Source organism: Eretmochelys imbricata, chromosome 4 (assembly GCF_965152235.1).
Source record: "Eretmochelys imbricata isolate rEreImb1 chromosome 4, rEreImb1.hap1, whole genome shotgun sequence".
Classification (NCBI taxonomy): domain Eukaryota; kingdom Metazoa; phylum Chordata; order Testudines; family Cheloniidae; genus Eretmochelys; species Eretmochelys imbricata.
This window is the reverse complement of record NC_135575.1, coordinates 32,818,540-32,836,681: the sequence shown is the minus strand read 5'-3', so window position 1 is coordinate 32,836,681 and position 18,142 is coordinate 32,818,540. Positions and strand designations below refer to the sequence as shown.

General features: G+C 40.5%; 1 protein-coding gene across 1 annotated transcript in view; it reads left to right on the top strand.

Moving 5' to 3' along the window:
• TACR3 (tachykinin receptor 3) overlaps window positions 1-14,633 on the top strand; it is a 66,590-nt gene extending 51,957 nt beyond the window's left edge. Inside the window, exons 4-5 of the mRNA XM_077814397.1 lie at window positions 12,797-12,993; window positions 14,318-14,633. Coding sequence (XP_077670523.1) covers window positions 12,797-12,993; window positions 14,318-14,633 — 513 coding nt within the window. The remainder of the gene's footprint in view (window positions 1-12,796; window positions 12,994-14,317) is intronic.
• The last annotated feature ends 3,509 nt before the right edge of the window (window positions 14,634-18,142 follow it).

The following is an 18,142-nucleotide window of genomic DNA, read 5'->3' as shown; positions in this document are numbered from 1 at the left end:
CTGTGGGATAGCTACCCACAGTTCACCACTCTGTAAGTTGAGGCTAGCCACGGTTGTGAGGAAGCACTCCGCCAACTTAATGCACTTAGTGTGGACATACGCAATCAGCTGTATAAAATTGGTTTCTAAAAATCGACTTCTATAAAATTGACCTAATTTCATAGTGTAGACACACCTTAGACACACCCGAGCTAGCTTTAATCTAGCTGGCTCAGGTACTGAAGTAGTGAAGCTGTGGCAGAACAGAATTATGTGTGGCCTGTACAAGTCTCTTGAGTGGCTAGCTTGTGCTGAAGCCCGTGCTGTCACAGCTTCAGTGATCTAGATTAAATCTAGCTTGGGAATGTCTACAGGAGCTGTGATCACAGCCTGTGATTGCAGTGTAGACATACTCTTAGACATGACCCCTCTGACCTGATTAGCACTATCAGCAATGCTAGAGTTCACCCTCCAGTTCTCCCTTGTCCTAGTAGCAAAATTATGGATGATGCTTTGATGGGTGCACTGGGAAAAAATGGACTTAACTTGTGTCTTCTTCCCTCCCCGCACACCTCTGCTGAGCCATTCAAAACTTAGTACTTAGGTATGATTAGATAAATGCTATAAGGTCTTCTCCCACTATTTGCTCTGGTAACTCATAAAACTGGAGGCTGGTTCCTCCTCTTTGAGCTCCTTGGTCTCCTTAATCTGAGCAATTTTGTTGAATTAAGTCCATCTTCCAGGTCATGAACCCTGCACTTTCCTCCAAAATGGCTATACTGAAAGCCTCTGCATTTCTTCCACTGCTCTAATGATTTCTGATTTAATTTCAGCCAAGGAGTGAAACACCTATTCAAGTGTAACTTTTTCCCCTCAGGAACAGTAACCTTTTGCCATCTGTGAAATAGCAAGTATAAATTCTGTGAACTGCGTAAAAGTGATTTCCTCTTTGGTGATGCAGAAGAATGCTTTGGCCTCTTGCATCCAGTTAACTTATCTGTTGAACTTTCTATTTCAAGTACTTGAAGGTGGACATAATGATCCAAAGCCAAATCCTACATTCACTTTCACACCATGCACCCTCATTGACTCAGAGACACACATTTGGCACATAATCGGGGGTTAAACATGAAGTTTAGTGGTAGAAGATTACTATTTAATTTTTAATGTAAAAAGGCAGGCAAGTCTAATGGATCTAAATCATGAAGCAGCCACCTTAGCGGAGCATCGCACAGTTCCCACTTAAGTCATTTAAAAACAGGAAAAGCTCTCAATACACTACAATCCTGCATCAGCAGGGGATGGACTAGATTTCCTAATAGCTATTTCACATCTCTAGCTTCTGATTCCGATGTGTAGAAAGAATAGTAAATATGGCAGGCGACCAGCTTGGCTTAACAGTGAAATCCTTGCTGATTTTAAACACAAAAAAGAAGCTTACAAGCTTACAAGAAGTGGAAGATTGGACAAATGACCAGGGAAGAGTATAAATATATTGCTCGGGCATGCAGGAGTAAAATCAGGAAGGGCAAATCACACCTGGAGTTGCAGCTAGCAAGAGATGTTAAGAGTAACAAGAAGGGCTTCTTCAGGTATGTTAGCAACAAGAAGAAAGTCAAGGAAAGAGTGGGCCCCTTACTGAATGAGGGAGGCAACCTAGTGACAGAGAATGTGGAAAAAGCTAATGTACTCAATGCTTTTTTTGCCTCTGTCTTCACGAACAAGGTCAGCTCCCAGACTACTGCACTGAGCAGCATAGCATGGGAAGGAGGTGACCAGCCCTCTGTGGAGAAAGAAGTGGTTTGGGACTATTCAGAAAAGCTGGATGAGCACAAGTCCATGGGGCCAGATGCGCTGCATCCGAGAGTGCTAAAGAAGTTGGCGGATGTGATTGCAGAGCCATTGGCCATTATCTCTGAAAACTCATGGTGATCGGGGGAAGCCCTGGGCGACTGGAAAAAGGCTAATGTAGTGCCCATCTTTAAAAAAGGGAAGGAGGAGGATCCTGGGAACTACAGGCCAGTCAGCCTCACCTCAGTCCCTGGAAAAATCATGGAGCAGGTCCTCAAGGAATCAATTCTGAAGCACTTAGAGGAGGGGAAAGTGATCAGGAACAGTCAGCATGGATTCACCAAGGGCAAGTCATGCCTGACTAATCTAATTGCCTTCTATGACGAGATAACTGGCTTTGTGGATGAGGGGAAACCAGTAGACATGTTGTTCCTTGACTTTAGCAAAGCTTTTGACACGGTCTCCCACAGTATTCTTGCCAGCAAGTTAAAGAAGTATGGGCTGGATGAATGGACTATAAGGTGCATAGAAAGTTGGCTAGATTGTCGGGCTCAACGGGTAGTGATCAATGGCTCCATATCTGATTGGCAGCCGGTATCAAGTGGAGTGCCCCAAGGGTCGGTCCTTGGGCCGGTTTTGTTCAATATCTTCATAAATGATCTGGAGGATGGTGTGGATTGCATCCTCAGCAAGTTTGCAGATGACACTAAACTGGGAGGAGAGGCAGATACACTGGAGGGTAGGGTTAGGATACAGAGGTGCCTAGACAAATTAGAGGATTGGGCCAAAAGAAATCTGATGAGGTTCAACAAGGACAAGTGCAGAGTCCTGCACTTAGGACGGAAGAATCCCATGCACCGTTACAGACTAGGGACCGAATGGCTCGGCAGCAGTTCTGCAGAAAAGGACCTACGGGTTACAGTGAATGAGAAGCTGGATATGAGTCCACAGTGTGCCCTTGTTGCCAAGAAGGCCAATGGCATTTTGGGATGTATAAGTAGGGGCATTGCCAGCAGATCGAGGGACGTGATCATTCCCCTCTATTAGACATTGGTGAGGCCTCATCTGGAGTACTGTGTCCAGTTTTGGGCCCCACACTATAAGAAGGATGTGGAAAAATTGGAAAACGTCCAGCGGAGGGCAACAAAAATGATTAGGGGACTGGAACACATGACTTATGAGGAGAGGCTGAGGGAACTGGGATTATTTAGTGTGCGGAAGAGAAGAATGCTGGGGGGGGATTTGATAGCTGCTTTCAACTACCTGAAAGGGGCTTCGAAAGAGGATGGATCTAGACTGTTCTCAGTGGTAGCAGATGACAGAACAAGGAGTAATGGTCTCAAGTTTCAGTGGGGGAGATTTAGGTTGGATATTAGGAAAAACTTTCACTAGGAGGGTGGTGAAACACTGGAATGCGTTACCTAGGGAGGTGGTGGAATCTCCTTCCTTAGAAGTTTTTAAGGTCCTGCTTGACAAAGCCCTGGCTGGGATGATTTAGTTGGGGATTGGTCCTGCTTTGAGCAGGGAGTGAACTAGATGACCTCCTGAGGTCCCTTCCAACCCTGATATTCTATGATTCTATGATTCCTTCTGATTTTTTCTTACTCAATGCCACTCCAGGAGGCCCATTTGGAGTTCCCCCATCCCCCTCTTTATATTGTGGATTAATCCAAGTTTGTGACATTTAAGCAAAATCCAACAGAAAATTATCAAGACTGGAGGAAATTCTATGTCCATTTTCTATTTGACAGAATTTCATAAAGAGTCAGACTGGATAATTTTCTTTTGGCAAAACTCAGACATCACCAGCTTTAATTCCAGAGGACCAGCAACATCAGTGAAGTGCAGTATAACAATGCCAGGAGCCAAATCTGTTTCTAAAAATGTCAAAATGGCTTTGATTTTGTAAAAAAGACCACAGTTTGTAAGAGATTATTGCAAATTTATGAAACTAAGTAACAGAAGTGTTGCATAGCTGATGGTGAAACCAGTCTACAAGAAGATCCTAGCTTTTTTAAGTTTCCTATTTAAATAACAAAAAAATTGATCACGAACTTTTATTTTTGGGTTATTCAAATAAAATGTAGAGATAGCTATTTAAAAAACTGGCAGAAAGTGGCTTATAAATCAGAAGAACAAAACAACTTATGAAGTGCGGAAATTGGCACCTGTCTTATCTGATTGAAAGACTATCTGTGCTTTCAAACCTTGTGATTCTTTACTGTTCCCATCCTGAGTACATTACTATTATCATGAAAGCATTGTTGATATAGACTAAAAAGTTAACAAAATCACTAGGTTTGTGAAAATTATGTGAAAAGTCTCAGTGTTTATAGGAATATAGGCCCACACTAAGTGAGTGAATTATACATTTTAAACTGAGTTTGGATTTTGGCATGACTGATTAGCCCAAACCATGTGACCAAAAGAATGAGATCATGAGACAGAGGGATAGTTTGTGTTAAACTTGTAGTGGTCCTGGAAATACCAGTGTTATTTAAAGTTTGTGCTGAGCAATAGAAATACAGAAAACATGGTATATTAGGTACCAGGGTCAGTAAAATAATTAGGTATATAAGTTTGTTTTGAAAAGAAATGCTTAGTCCAGTAGCTGGGTAAAAATAGGCTACGCTCAATAAGGTGAAAAACAGAATGCAGCCCTAAACTGCTTCAGCTAACTTTAGCGTAGGCCCAATAACCAGCAATGCTATCACTTGTTTGTTACAGAGTATAAAAAGAAAAGTTTTCTAGGGGTTCTTCGGCAGAGCTTTTCCTTACCACTCTGGAGTACGCCATGATAGGAAGGTGTCACCTAGGCCTGAACCTGTTGTAGGTATTTTAGCCAATACTTATAACAGTATTGTTGCTAGGGTACAGAATATAAGGATGTATAGGCTTGTATTGATATTTTGGATGTAACCGACACTAAATGGCCTGTGGACTAATAAAGGAATGATTGTGTTGAAAGTAAGTCATGGTAAACCTTATTATGTCCAACAGTGTTTGACTTCTCAAGCACCATCTCATCTGTGGCATAAGTCTATTGACATCAGTAGAGTTACACCAGTAATGATTATGGCCTCAAATGCTAATTATCTAAAACGGGTCAGATTGTGGTCCATCCCACCTGCAAAGTGCATGGCAGAAAGGGGTGTAATGACACCCCCTTTTTTCTTTGGCTTGCTACCCAGAGCATAGCATATGGTAGCCACGGGTGGGGAATGGGCAGAGCCTGGGCTTCACTCCCCAAACATGCCTGCCAAGGCAGCTCAGCCAGCATGTGAGTGGAAGTAACCTGGTATAGGGCGGATAGATCATTTCCCCCTAAAGAGGGGGAAGGGAGGAAGGAACCAGGAACCAGACTGTGACTCTTTGAGTAACCGTCTGGCTTCCAGTCTGCCCTGGAGCAATGCAACTAACTGCTGCCCCTTTCTGAGGGCTATGGCAAAGCCACAATCTAGCCTTAGTGAGGAGAATGGAAGGTTCAAGCCAAGGGTTCGGAGTATGAAGAGTCAAGTGTTAGCAAGCAATGGGGAAATGGGAGAAGAGGCACCAACCACTGGGAGTAAGTCACTGATGGTAATGACTTGGGAATCAGGGGAAGGAAGTGGAAGGAGAGGAAGGGATAGTGAAAAAAGGAAATGAGAACAACAGTAGGAGGACAGAGAAAATAATCTGCATTTGCTGCTGTGTTTTCCCTTCTCCTTATCCCTAAAAAGAGATAGGCAGCAAGATGGAATGAGACATAGTTAAGGGAAGAAACACATACTTACTGGTGCCTTAATAATACTCCAAGAACTTAATATAGTCATCGGTACCAACCAGCTGTCACTAAAAGTACTCCTGTCTCTGTGTGTGTGTGTGTGAGTGAGTGAGTGAGTGTGTGTGAGAGAGAGAGAGAGAAATATTAAAGAATGCAGGCTATTGTGTACAGTTAGCAATTTGTCTTTGGGTAGGGTTTGCAATGGTAAAAGAAACTAAAATGGCAAAATCAAGCATAATTAAAAATGTGGCAACATTTCTAGAGTGGATTAATTTCTTCCCTTCAAGGAGAATTGATTTGATGATCTAGTAGGTGTTTTCCATCTAAGTGCTATGATTCTTTGATTTAGGGAACATGCAGGACACATACCTTTTGGTTTTCATAACCAAAGACAAAAGTCTCATCACTTTGTAACAGAGGTTCCTTTTAACCTTCTCTGGGTATGAGAAATCTCATTAATAATACACTTTATCAGGTTACAAAAGAATTTTCCTTCTGGGTTGTTAAGTGTAAAGATGAAACAAAAGAAAGGTTGATTGCTAAGTATACTATAGTACTTCAAGAGCGAAAACTGTCTATTATATAGGGAGATAGGACATCAAAATTTATAGTCTCTTAATATCTTAAATGGCACAGGTTTCATCTTTCAGAAAATCATTGAGGGAAAAATATCAGTAACAATGAGAAGGTTCTAATATATAGCTATAACAAGGCAAAAATCAAAAGCAAAGCCACACTTGATTTAGTTTTACTTTAAAGTATCCACTTACTTACAAACCTTAAGATGCATGTTGCAATTTTATCACTTTATTCTAGCTAAACAATCCATGAATGGATAAATGAAGATATACTTACAGAGATATGGTCTTTAATAACTGGGCCTGATTCTTACTTCCATCTTTGTAACTCCACTGAAGCTGATGAAGTTTCACAGTATGGTGCAAATGAGATCAGAATCCCATCCCATTCACCTCGTAGAAACAATAGGATCAGGTTTGCAACAAAAAGGCAATAAAATGATGCAGTGCAGTTTGGAGAGGAGGATTTTGACCTGCCTAAGAATCTTGTTCGAAGTATACTGAATAGCTCAGCAAAGTGCAGAGAGCTGAGAAGCCCAGGGTGGTAGCCAAGCTCCCAGTGGGGAATGGGGAGCCGAGAGCCTGGGGTAGCAGCCGGGTTCCCAGCAGGGAGATCCGCACCCAGTGTCCAGGCACCTGTCCCTTTCTGGGTGGGAAGCAGGGAACCGGGAAGCCCAAATGTGGCTGCCCCGTTCACAACGGAGAACTGAGGAGGCCAGGGGCCAGCCGGGCTCCCAGCAGGGAGCTGAACAAAGAACTGAGAGGAGCCCTGGCTCTCAGCCCCTCACACTGTCTCTCTTAAATTGGTGGAAGCTCTCCCTGGTGAGGATGCGCACCATAGACAGAAGGGCAGTGTGAACATGAACCACCACATAATTCCTGCACTGGCTATAAGTCGACCTAACATATGGTCGACTTAAGTTTATAGTGTAGCCATGCCGTATGTTACATCTGAATCAGCCAGACTAATTTGTCTAGCCATCCTGGGCTAACCCTTCCCATGGGTGCAAAATAAAAATAATAAATAATAATAATACAACAAACCAAACATCGCTGCTGTTCTTTGTGAATTTAGCAGAATCCTTTAGTTCCCATTCATTTTTAAAATAGCATCAAATATTTCACAAGGCAGGGGATCCTGCAAAGTCTCACTCCCATAAGTACCCTTGCCCACACTAGATAAGCATATTTTGTTCTTTTTGATATACTACATTTCAGCTGACTCTTTCCTTTGCTGTGTTGCACACCGCTGATTAATGAGAAATTGCAACTTGTGTGAGGAAAGGATTTAAGAAGTAAGCAAGGCTGCAAAGTACACAATCTAACTCATTTTTATATAATCTCCATGTTGAGTGAGAAATCTGTATAAATAGTCGAGGATTGCCCTTAAATAAAATCTTTATTTGATTCATCAGACAGGGACGGTCCTGTAAGGCTGCACTCATGAGAGTAATCCAACGGGACTCCTTGCATGAGTAAAGATTACTCTCCTGACTGAGTGTTATACTTATAAGAAGCACATGGGATCTTTATAGGGGAGAAGGCAGCACGCCGCATTTATTGAGAATACAACAGTTAGCATATGCTTTTCAGTCTCTCACACACACACACACACACACACACAGTCCTGCCAGTTGATGTTTATAGTTACCAGTCCAGAGTCTGGATCAATCTAGTGGCCAGCCAGATTGGTTGCAGAGGGGAGCAGGGCTCTGTCAGTTGTGATCTGATACTCCTGGAGTGTGGCAAGACAAACCCAAAGTCCCATAGCCAAGCACCCTGTTCTTACAGTCTTTTTTCTCTGTTGAAGTCTATGGATTTTGCTGTGTCAGTCTGTGACCAGTTACTTCTTAATTGGTGTATCTTTTGATGTAAGCATTCCAATACACCTCCAAGAGGGTTATCCTGTCCTGGTTCTGATTTAATCAATTGTCCTGTCTTTAGGGGTACTAGCTTTCACCTCAGGGTCGTCAATCTGCCCTTCCTTCATTATGGATGCGCGTTGATGATTCTCTGGTGTCCTTAAGTCTCTTCACTCCTTCTTCCTTGACCATCTGGCTATAACAATGGCCTTCACACCTTATCTTTTCCTGATGCATATATTCCTCATTCACACAAACAGTCTTTTACAGAGACCTTTGAGAATACAAACAGTGTCAGTTTATTTTGAATCTCCTTAACATAGACACAATACAAGATCCTGTCTCTTACTTACTAAACCTTAAAACAAAGAAATGTATATTTAATTAGAGTGTTTAATTTATAATACATATAGGAAACCATAGTAGACATTATAACTTATCCTAAAACAAAAGGGTGACCAGAATCAGTCATAAGGATTGTTCTGGTCTGTCCCTGCCTTAACATCAGTACAGACACTGGCAGTCTGTCAGATGCATTTCTACCAATGTCCCAGAGAGTAATTCCTTTCTGCTATTCAAATGAGGTGGCTGGTAAAATGAAATCAAGACATACAGTAGTACCTCTATTCTTATAGTACAATTATAAAATCCTGTTCCTACATGAGGATCTGCAAGATCAGCCCTAAGTAATATAACAAATGTGGAAAATTTCTTTATAGGAAATCCTGCATTATTCACATTGTCTTTATGCAGATGTCTCACAAGAGTTAAAGAGTTAGATACTCAGGTGTGGTGGAGATACAGTCAGAGCAGCTGAGGGAGGTAAAGTAAACATGGCTTGCAGCTAAGGCTGGTTGAACTGTTTTTCAATGTAAAACTGGGTTTTCAACTAAAGAGAATTTTTCACTGAGAGTCCCTGCTTTCTGCAGACAAATTGGAAACTTCACCCAAAAAAAAAAAAAACCAAACACCCCAAAATTGAAAGGTTTTCAGGTTTTGATGTTTCACCAAAATGTGGAAATTTTTCAGCAGAAATTTTTGAGAAAAATGGGGGGGGGGAAAAATCAACGTTTTTCATGAGGAAAAAAAAAACAAAAAACATTTTCCTACCAGCTCTACTCACAACCTCATGATTGCTCAAAGCATACCCGACTGCCCTCCAGCCCAGGGACTGTTTCAACAGCTAGGAGTCTACAGTGGTGGAAGCCACCAGCAGCTGGACCCACTGGTTTCTTAGTGATTTATGGTGGCAAGACAGCACATAGCAGCTAGAATAGGGTTGAGGGTCTGGTCAAGAGATTATGTAGAAATGAAAAGTCATGTACTTCCCTGGCTTGCTTGCTTCATAAAAATCTTTTCCATCTGCACAAATGGCAATCGTTCATTAATGAATGTAACACAACATGGAACAAAGGAAAAAAGCAGCTGAAAATGGCAGTATATCAAAAAAGAGCAAAACATACATATTAAAAAAAGAAAATAAACTGATTTCTGTATTGCTAGATGCACTCTATACAATTCAAATAACAAAATTATTAAGATGCTTTCTTCTCCGGAGCTGAATGAGCAATAACACCAGAAGGGTTTTTTTTGCTAAAATTTCTAGTGTAGGTATAATCTGGAGATTGGGAGAAATTTGGTACAAGTACCGTTTCATTCTCCTTCTTGTGCTGTAGCTTAACTCTTTGCTGGAGCTTGTGCCAGACTTTCTTCTTTTCAGGACTTTTCATTAAACTGAGTCAAACTGATACAAAATTTTGTATTTATAAACGATGAATGTAGATCCTATTTGTTAGCTACCAGTTACTGTTAAGGAGAGAAACAGTTACATCTAATGGTATTTGGATAGAGCAAGAGGACTGAATGGATTCACATAATGAGTTACAGTGGATTACATTTGTTTTTTTATCATAGAATATCAGGGTTGGAAGGGACCTCAGGAGGTCATCTAGTCCAACACACCCCTTGCCCAAAGCCAGACCAATCCCCAATTTTTGCCCCAGATCCCTAAATGGCCCCCTCAAGGATTGAACTCACAACCCTGGGTTTAGCAGGCCAATGCTTCAAACCACTGAGCTATGCCTTATCACATTCAAGTAGAACATAAGAATGGCCCTACTGGGTCAGACCAAAGGTCCATCTAGACCAGTACCCTGTCTTTTGACAGTGGCCAATGCCAGGTGCCCCAGAGGGAATGAACAGAACAGGTAATCATCAAGTGATCCATCCCCTGTCACCCATTCCCAGCTTCTGGAAAACAGAGGCTAAGAACACCATCCCTGCCCATCCTGGCTAATAGCTATTGATGGACCTATCCTCCATGAATTTATCTAGTTCTTTTTTTAATCCTGTTATTGTCTTGACCTTCACAACATCCGCTGGCAAGGAGTTCTACAGGTTGACTGTGTGAAAAAAAATACTTCCTTTTTTGTTTGTTTTAAACTTGCTATTAATTTCATTTGGTGGCCCCTAGTTCTTGTGTTATGAGAAGGAGTAAAGAACACTTCCTTATTTACTTTCTCCACATCAGTTATGATTTTATAGACCTCTATCATAGTAGTTTTGTTTTTCATTAAGAACAAATTTGTGCATCTGAAATCATTACACCAAGAAAGCTCCATACAATCACATTGTGATGTGCTTCATTGCCTGACTTTCCCGTGGTGCGCAACTTCACTGTAGCAGACTAAACAGAAAGAATGTTAGCCATCTAAACAAGTCAACTTTGTACAAGTCCAGTACAGCCATCTAAGCAATTCACTTCAATAATTTCTCCCCTGCCACAGTGCTTGTGCAAAATTTTCATATACCAAACTCAAGGCAGAGACAGCAACAGGTTAAGCTGACCCTGCATTCACTGGCTTATTTGTGTTTCTTCGGGAGACCTTCAGACGATCTTTTAAATCAGCAACTCCTCTAGAGTGGCTTGACTTGCCCTTTAAGTGTCTACACATTAACCTGCTTTTGTAACAGCTTAGGTGTTAGAAACAGAAAGGCTACTTTCTCTGGAAATTGTGGGGCTAACACATTTTAGTGATGCCAGAATTGGTAACCTGTAATGTTACTGTTGTAGCAATTCCTGCAGCTCCAGGGTATGAGAATCGGTGTGCAGCCAGTTTAAACCAAATACATTACTGAAAGGCTCTGCTGCTTCAGTTTCTCAAGCACTGTATAGATGGATTGTTTGCATAACATGCTAAACTGACTTTTTAGACTATAAAGAATTGGGGTCTGATTTTCATTAGCAACCTCCTATTTTCCACCTATTTTGTTCCACTGGTAAGTATTTTCAGGGGTAATTTTATTAAAATATTTGTTGTATCAGGTTTTTAGCTGACTAATTTTGGTTACAAGTAATTAAACATTTAAGTGCTATGAAATATGCCTGCAAGTTCAAAATGATAACAGTTCCTAACCGGCACAAAAATGTGGATGCAAAACTGGAGGCCGTTCTGAAAATCAGGGGATTCAATGCTAACATATGGTGCAAGTATGCACCAAGTCTTCTAGCAGTACAATTTATAGTTGCAGGAGTAGTTTCATCACTGATGAACAGCTGGAAAGTATGTCCACAAAAAAAAAAAAAGAGTGAAATATAACCCAGTCTGAACTATGATTGTTTCAAACACAATATTTCTATTAGCCCACTGAATCTGGTAGCAGAAATTTAATGAAAAGTAATTTGTGTGTGAAAAACATGAGCATGTATTCATGTAATTACAATCTGTACCATCATCCATATGTACCACAGGGCCAGATTAAGGTTGAACAGGTTTAGCTAAAGCTTTTAAAAAAAAAAAAAAAAAAAACAGCATGAGAGAGATACTTGACATGGAAAATTTCAGCTCTTGTGCTTAAAGTTTGGCAAAAAGTTGAAAGCAACTGGAAACAGGGTTTTTATAATGGGAAGTGACAGGCAACCCTAAATATAGGTGGTAATACCAGTTCTGCTTGTAACATGCATACATATACATGGCCAACAGATGTACAGTATAAGTCTAATCAGGCTAGTTTTCATTTTATACACACAAAATAAAATCTACCATGCTTATTTCTGACATTGTGTGTTGAGAATGACTGGTCTAGCAATATCTGTAGCTGAAGCAGGCAAGATGGCAGCTAGAAACACTTTTGTTTAATGCTTACTTCCTCTGTCTTGCAAGACTTTCTCTCCTTGCCTTTCACACTGACCAAAGCTTCTCTTCATTTGTCTTTTATTGTGATTTGGGGACTGTGATGCCACACAAAACCAGGGAAGATGATGAAGATCACCAGCCTGTCATACTTCTGGATGTACGCCATCTGAAACTAAATTAAGAATGGAGATTGCTTCTGGTGGGCATTCCCTGAGGGTCACTGATCACTCAACTCCCATCAAGGACCTAGGGATATAGTTGTTTAGCAGTTAGAGAGGAGTCTCTTCTCTATAACGGACTTTGGGGCAATAAAGGCCATGCAGGGGCGGCTAAATGGAAAATAGGATAACCGTAGTCTATGGCTAATGACCTAGGGAAATGATAATATTGAACAAGTCCAAGCTTCAGTCACTAATTTTTTTTCAATTTTTGGTACAAGTTCAATTATTGAGGAGGATGCTGTTCTCCAGAGAAAAATGGAGACACAGGAAATTCAGATTAAAAACAAAAATGCTGTTAAAAAATGTTCATCCCTGCTACAACTTCACTAACTTTAATAGGGAGATGATCAAGAAGAGGTCCAATTGGTGCTAGCCGCAGTGGTGCTTGTGATGTGGACACCTTTGTACTAGGTGCGACACAAGATAACATATATTATAAAATGGCCTTATTGCTTCCTTCTTTCAGGTGGTAAAAATGATGATTGTCGTTGTGTTGACATTTGCAATCTGCTGGTTGCCCTACCACATTTATTTCATAGTTACTGGGATCTACCAACACTTAAATCGGTGGAAATATATTCAGCAAATCTACCTAGCCAGCTTTTGGCTAGCCATGAGCTCCACAATGTACAATCCCATTATCTACTGCTGCCTTAATAAGAGGTAAGAGAGAATTATGAAACTATTGGGTGTGTGAGAGCTTAGCCAGAACATAAATGATTTGAATGTGAAAGAGACAGAGTAATTTTCACTTCATTAGTAAAGATTCCCAATGAGAGAAAAAAATATATATATCTCATGTGAGGTAAAAGCCTCCTTCAGGTTTCTGTTCCATGCTAATACTATTCTTCCAATAAACACTTGTGGCATTGACAAATGTAAGAGCAAAATTTAGCCTTGGGGTGGAGGGGGGGCTTAGTCCGCCTGCCACGTTCCACATGCAGAACACGTAAGAATATCAATGGAAGTTGCACTTGTCAGGGCTTGCAGAACCAGGCCCTAATTGTTTAAAATACACCAAATGTAAATTAAGGTTGCTTTGCTGTTAGCAAACATATAGATTGCGGCATACACCACTAACTAATCATTACTCCAAAGATATGTATAGCATGACTTTACGAGGTGGGGGTCAGAATGCAATGTAAAATAAAGCTTTTATTAATAGTATTATTGATCACATCACAATATTTTTATTATACCTTGCAGTCTGAATCGGATGATAAAATGAATGTTCATAGCCTTATTACTCAGTACTGAAGCATATGTAGTTGGAGATACTGGGGGGAAAAAAGTCACATACACTCCTAGGTTCTTATTTTCAAGGGGGCTGCATTTGCAGTTGACTTCCATGGGATTTGTGGGTGCTTACCCTTTTGAAAAATCAGGCCACTCTGTTTAAGGGTTTAAGGGACTCTTTATGGGCATGAGTCACCTTGCCTGGATCAGATTGCAGGATCAGGGTCTAAATAAATACTATTCAGAATATGTGCCATTACACCTCTTCACAGCTGATACCTGCTAATTTTTCAATGATTCCATTAGTATTACTGAATTAAAGCCATCAAGAGCTTGAGAGAGAACCTGGCTAGGGAGGCAGCAGCCTACCCCTTCCACTCCCGCCCAGGTCAGGCTACCAGGGACAGGAGCTGAGCAAGCCAGAAACCCGGGTGGGTAGCAGAGGAGGCAGGCAGCTGCCACCTTCCAGCCAGGCTGTCTCTCAGGCAGCTGCTGCGCTGCACAGAGGCAGTGACCTGGAGTGGCCACACTCAGCCAGCATGAGACATGACTCTGTCCCTCCCCTTCTGCACCCTGCCCAGACCTGGCCGCCAGGAACAGGTGCCAGGGGGCAGGTGCAGTAGAAGTACAGAACCTCTCTCCCTCTCCACTGGAAGGCTGAGCAGAAATATGTGGGGGAGGAGCACTTCACCCTGCATGACCCCCTACGCATTGCCTATGAATGCTTTCAAAGAAGTATCTTTCCTTTCAGATTCCGAGCCGGTTTCAAGAGAGCATTCCGTTGGTGCCCATTTATTGAGGTGTCCAGCTATGATGAGCTGGAGCTCAAGGCAGCCAGGTTTCATCCCACCAGACAAAGTAGCTTGTACACAGTATCCAGAATGGAGTCTAGCACAACAGTAGTGTTTGACCCCAATGATGGAGATCATTCCAAGTCCACCCGTAAGAAAAGAGCTGCTTCGCGGGACACAAGCTTTAATGGCTGTTCACGCAGGAATTCCAAAACCACCTCTACAACCTCGAGTTTTATCAGCTCACCCTATACATCAGTGGATGAGTATTCTTAAGGCGCTGGGTAAATTTGTGATGAGTGTGAAAAGAGCAGTATTATACATGAAAGAGACAATGCTATTCTATCTTAGAACCATATCAAAGCTACAGGATGGCAGTCAAGATTCAGTCAATGAACCTGGTTGTAAATACCATACGACTTACTGGCCCTGCTTACGTTTGTACTTTGGAAAAAAAGAGGAACTATAAGACGTCTGTTTACATGAGTAGGAAAAACACAGTGGCATCTTGTACATAGAAATGTTTGTAAGAATTATTTAAAACAATACAACATAAAAGTCTTGCTCCTGTATTAGGATCACATGCAGACCTATAGCTGACTTGCTGATATTTAAGTTTTACTGACTGAAATGTAACCAGGCAGCTTCAAAATAACTACAGTTCAAACTGTACTGAATTTTTATATTATTTGTGAATTCTACAGGAGGAAAGTTACATAAGATTGGGTTAAAAATTCCTTTTGTATCAAGTCCTGATAAGTTCCAAATCCAGTCTGCTGTTACACAAACTCATGTGGGTGATCCTATTGAAGTCAAGGTGGATGGAATTCAGCTCTGTGCACCACTTAAATACACTTAAGACTAACTCAAACCCCAAATAGGGCTTAAGTGGTTCATAGGCTTTGATCTGGCCCTTGCACATGCAGGAATACCAACCACCCTGTGTGCTGCAAGTAGGACTTACTTGACCCACAGTTGCAGTGTCTTTCAGTAGCTACACCAGACTGCAACCTCAAAGTGAAGGTCACAAAACATAGTCTGTATCAAGAGATCTTTGTTAAACATGGATCAGTGCTCACCCGCTGAAGTAGGAAGAGCCACTTCCTCAGTGAGGCACTGCTAAAATAATGCCTTACTAGACAGACATAAAAATACATAACTGCATTTGTATTCATTTTGACTGTCGGCCAACTAGTATACATAATTAAATTCAGACAACTGAAGCTTATGGTCAGATATCTGTTTTCCTGCAAAAGCAAAACAGTGATTGTAATAAATAATAGTTTGCTTGCTCTGTCCCCAGATACAAACTCAGTTTTGGTTTGGGTTGAATCCCAAACTATAAAGGATGTATTTCAGTGCAGGTTCAGATATGGCCATTCTCTCACACAAGCAGCTTTTTCTTGCAAGATTTTGACCCAACGTATTATATTTTGATTCAAGATAAAAGAGAACTCCTTTCAGATCATGTCATCTTGCCAGTTTTTTCCATCATTTTGTCCTAAAAACAGTTCACAGGATTTTGGCATAATTGACTCCAAACCCAAAACTTGAACTCCATATTAAAGCCTGAGTCACGGATGAATGGTAGCTTAATCCTAATCCATTTGGGTAGGGCTCTTTACACTGGGAACGTGATTCCAACAGTCATTTGAGATGTGTGTGTGAGGTTTATGGCATATGAAAAAAATATCCATCATCAAGATCTCCATGGTGCTTCAGAGAATTGCAGTGCTGTTCATTGAACTCTAAGGGCTTACTTTGGAATCCAGCCTTTATTGGGGCTCTCTTTCTGCACCCACAAAATAGAATAAATCATTTCAATGTCTAAATACCTGATAGCTCCAGTTAGATTGTACTAACAAATTTTGTACAGGGAGCCTGCAGCCACTTGCACCTGCAAATTGTAGAGGTAAAAAACAAGATCCCAGTGTTTTGAAATTTGTCCTCATAGACCATAGTTTTCCAAATATACATTTCCTTCAATAATGTGCATTCTTATGGGTGCATGTAGAAATCTTGTGATCACATTTTTGGAAGCTTGTCTGTGAATATGAAACAAAAATCTAAGCATCCTATATTTTTATATTAGATTAAAAAGTATTCTTTTTAATAATTACCTACTGTGGTAAAAGCCCAAGGAGCTGAGCACCTCTTGAGAGCTTCTGTTCACCTTCATTTTCCACTGAAGTCACTGGGCCAAATCTTGAAATCTGTATCCAGTTTTTACCCTGTCCTTAGTCAGGCAAACTGCCACTGAAGACTGCAAAGTCTAATTGCTTGAATAAGAACTGAGTAAAAGTTTCAGGATTTTGCCCAACAGGGGTTGAGGGCACTCAGCACCATTTAAGAGACACTCTGAACCTTGGAGATCAGACCATAAATTTGCCAATCCTGAATCTTTAACGTGGCACTCCTATTGTCGCTGGGCAGCAAGGGAAATTTCTAAAACTTCTGATACTTAGACAAGGTGGATGAGACAACAGCATGTTAGGAAATCATTAGAGAATCCAGTATTATCACTGTTCAGGCTAACTGCCACATTACCAACACACTTAACCACCAACATAACCCCTTAATGGTTTTAATATCAGAATTTTCCCATTTTTCTTTAACAAGAATGGTTGTATAGTCCAGAAGTATTAGTGTATGACAGAGTTTAGATCCATATCCACCTAATACACATCTGGGGTGAACTGGAACAAATACAGTTCTTTTCTATAATATACAGAATCTTTTCTATAATATACATAGTATCTATTTTTAATCATACAGCACTTCTATCACGCAAGACCAGAAGTTTTTTTAATAAAAGACTAAAGGGTTTTGTGACACAGAAGTATGATTAAGAATAAATACGATCTTATGCTGAAGCAGAATACAATAATTCAGAGAAAGGACACAATGGATATTACACTTCAGAAAACTTTGGAGTTTGTTTATAAACATGAATAGGTGTACTTTATATATTTTTTATTTGTACAAGTATGTTTGGTAACTTTAAAAAAATACTATTTGTTTTCAATTGTGTAATTGTACAAGATAAATTGTAAATGTCAGGAAAAGTCTACAGCTGAAAACGTCTTTAAAAAAGATTATAATGGAACCATCAGCTTCTTAATAGAATACATTATATGATATTTAATTAAAATGAGAATATTGCTACTGAGTTTAACCAGAATCGTCATCTCAGATGTGGCAGTAACAACAAATATCTTTCTGAGGTGTATTTTTTGGATTAGCTTAGGTGAATGTACTATAGCTCACTGTTCTGGTAGCTAAGGGAGAAGTCCTGGCTCCACGGAAGTCAATGGAAGCTTTGGCATTTGGGTCAAGATTTCTCCTAGAGATTTTTAACTAATATACACAAATAAAGAAGAAAAAATTCAAAGCAGAAAGGTCAGTATGCCATGCTGTAATGTTTTCTTTTACCTAAAACAGATAAACAAAACAATGAAAAAAATATTTGTGCCGTTTTTCCTAGGATAAAAAGGTGACAATTTCCCCAATGGAAGAAAACCCATCACCAAACTATCCCTTAAGAATAGAAGGCCAAATTCTGATCTCAGTTACTCCACTGAGGTCTAGGATAACTACACTGATTGCAGTGGCGTTATTCAGGATTTAAACCGGAATAATTGAGATAAGAATCTGGCTCAGAGGTTCTTTAGGAGCAAAACATGCTACAGATGTTTGATATGTGCTCAGCTTCTGCCAGGTATTCATATACACTAGAAATTCAGGATTTAAAAAGTAAAATTCATTTCTAAAATGCATCTAATTCT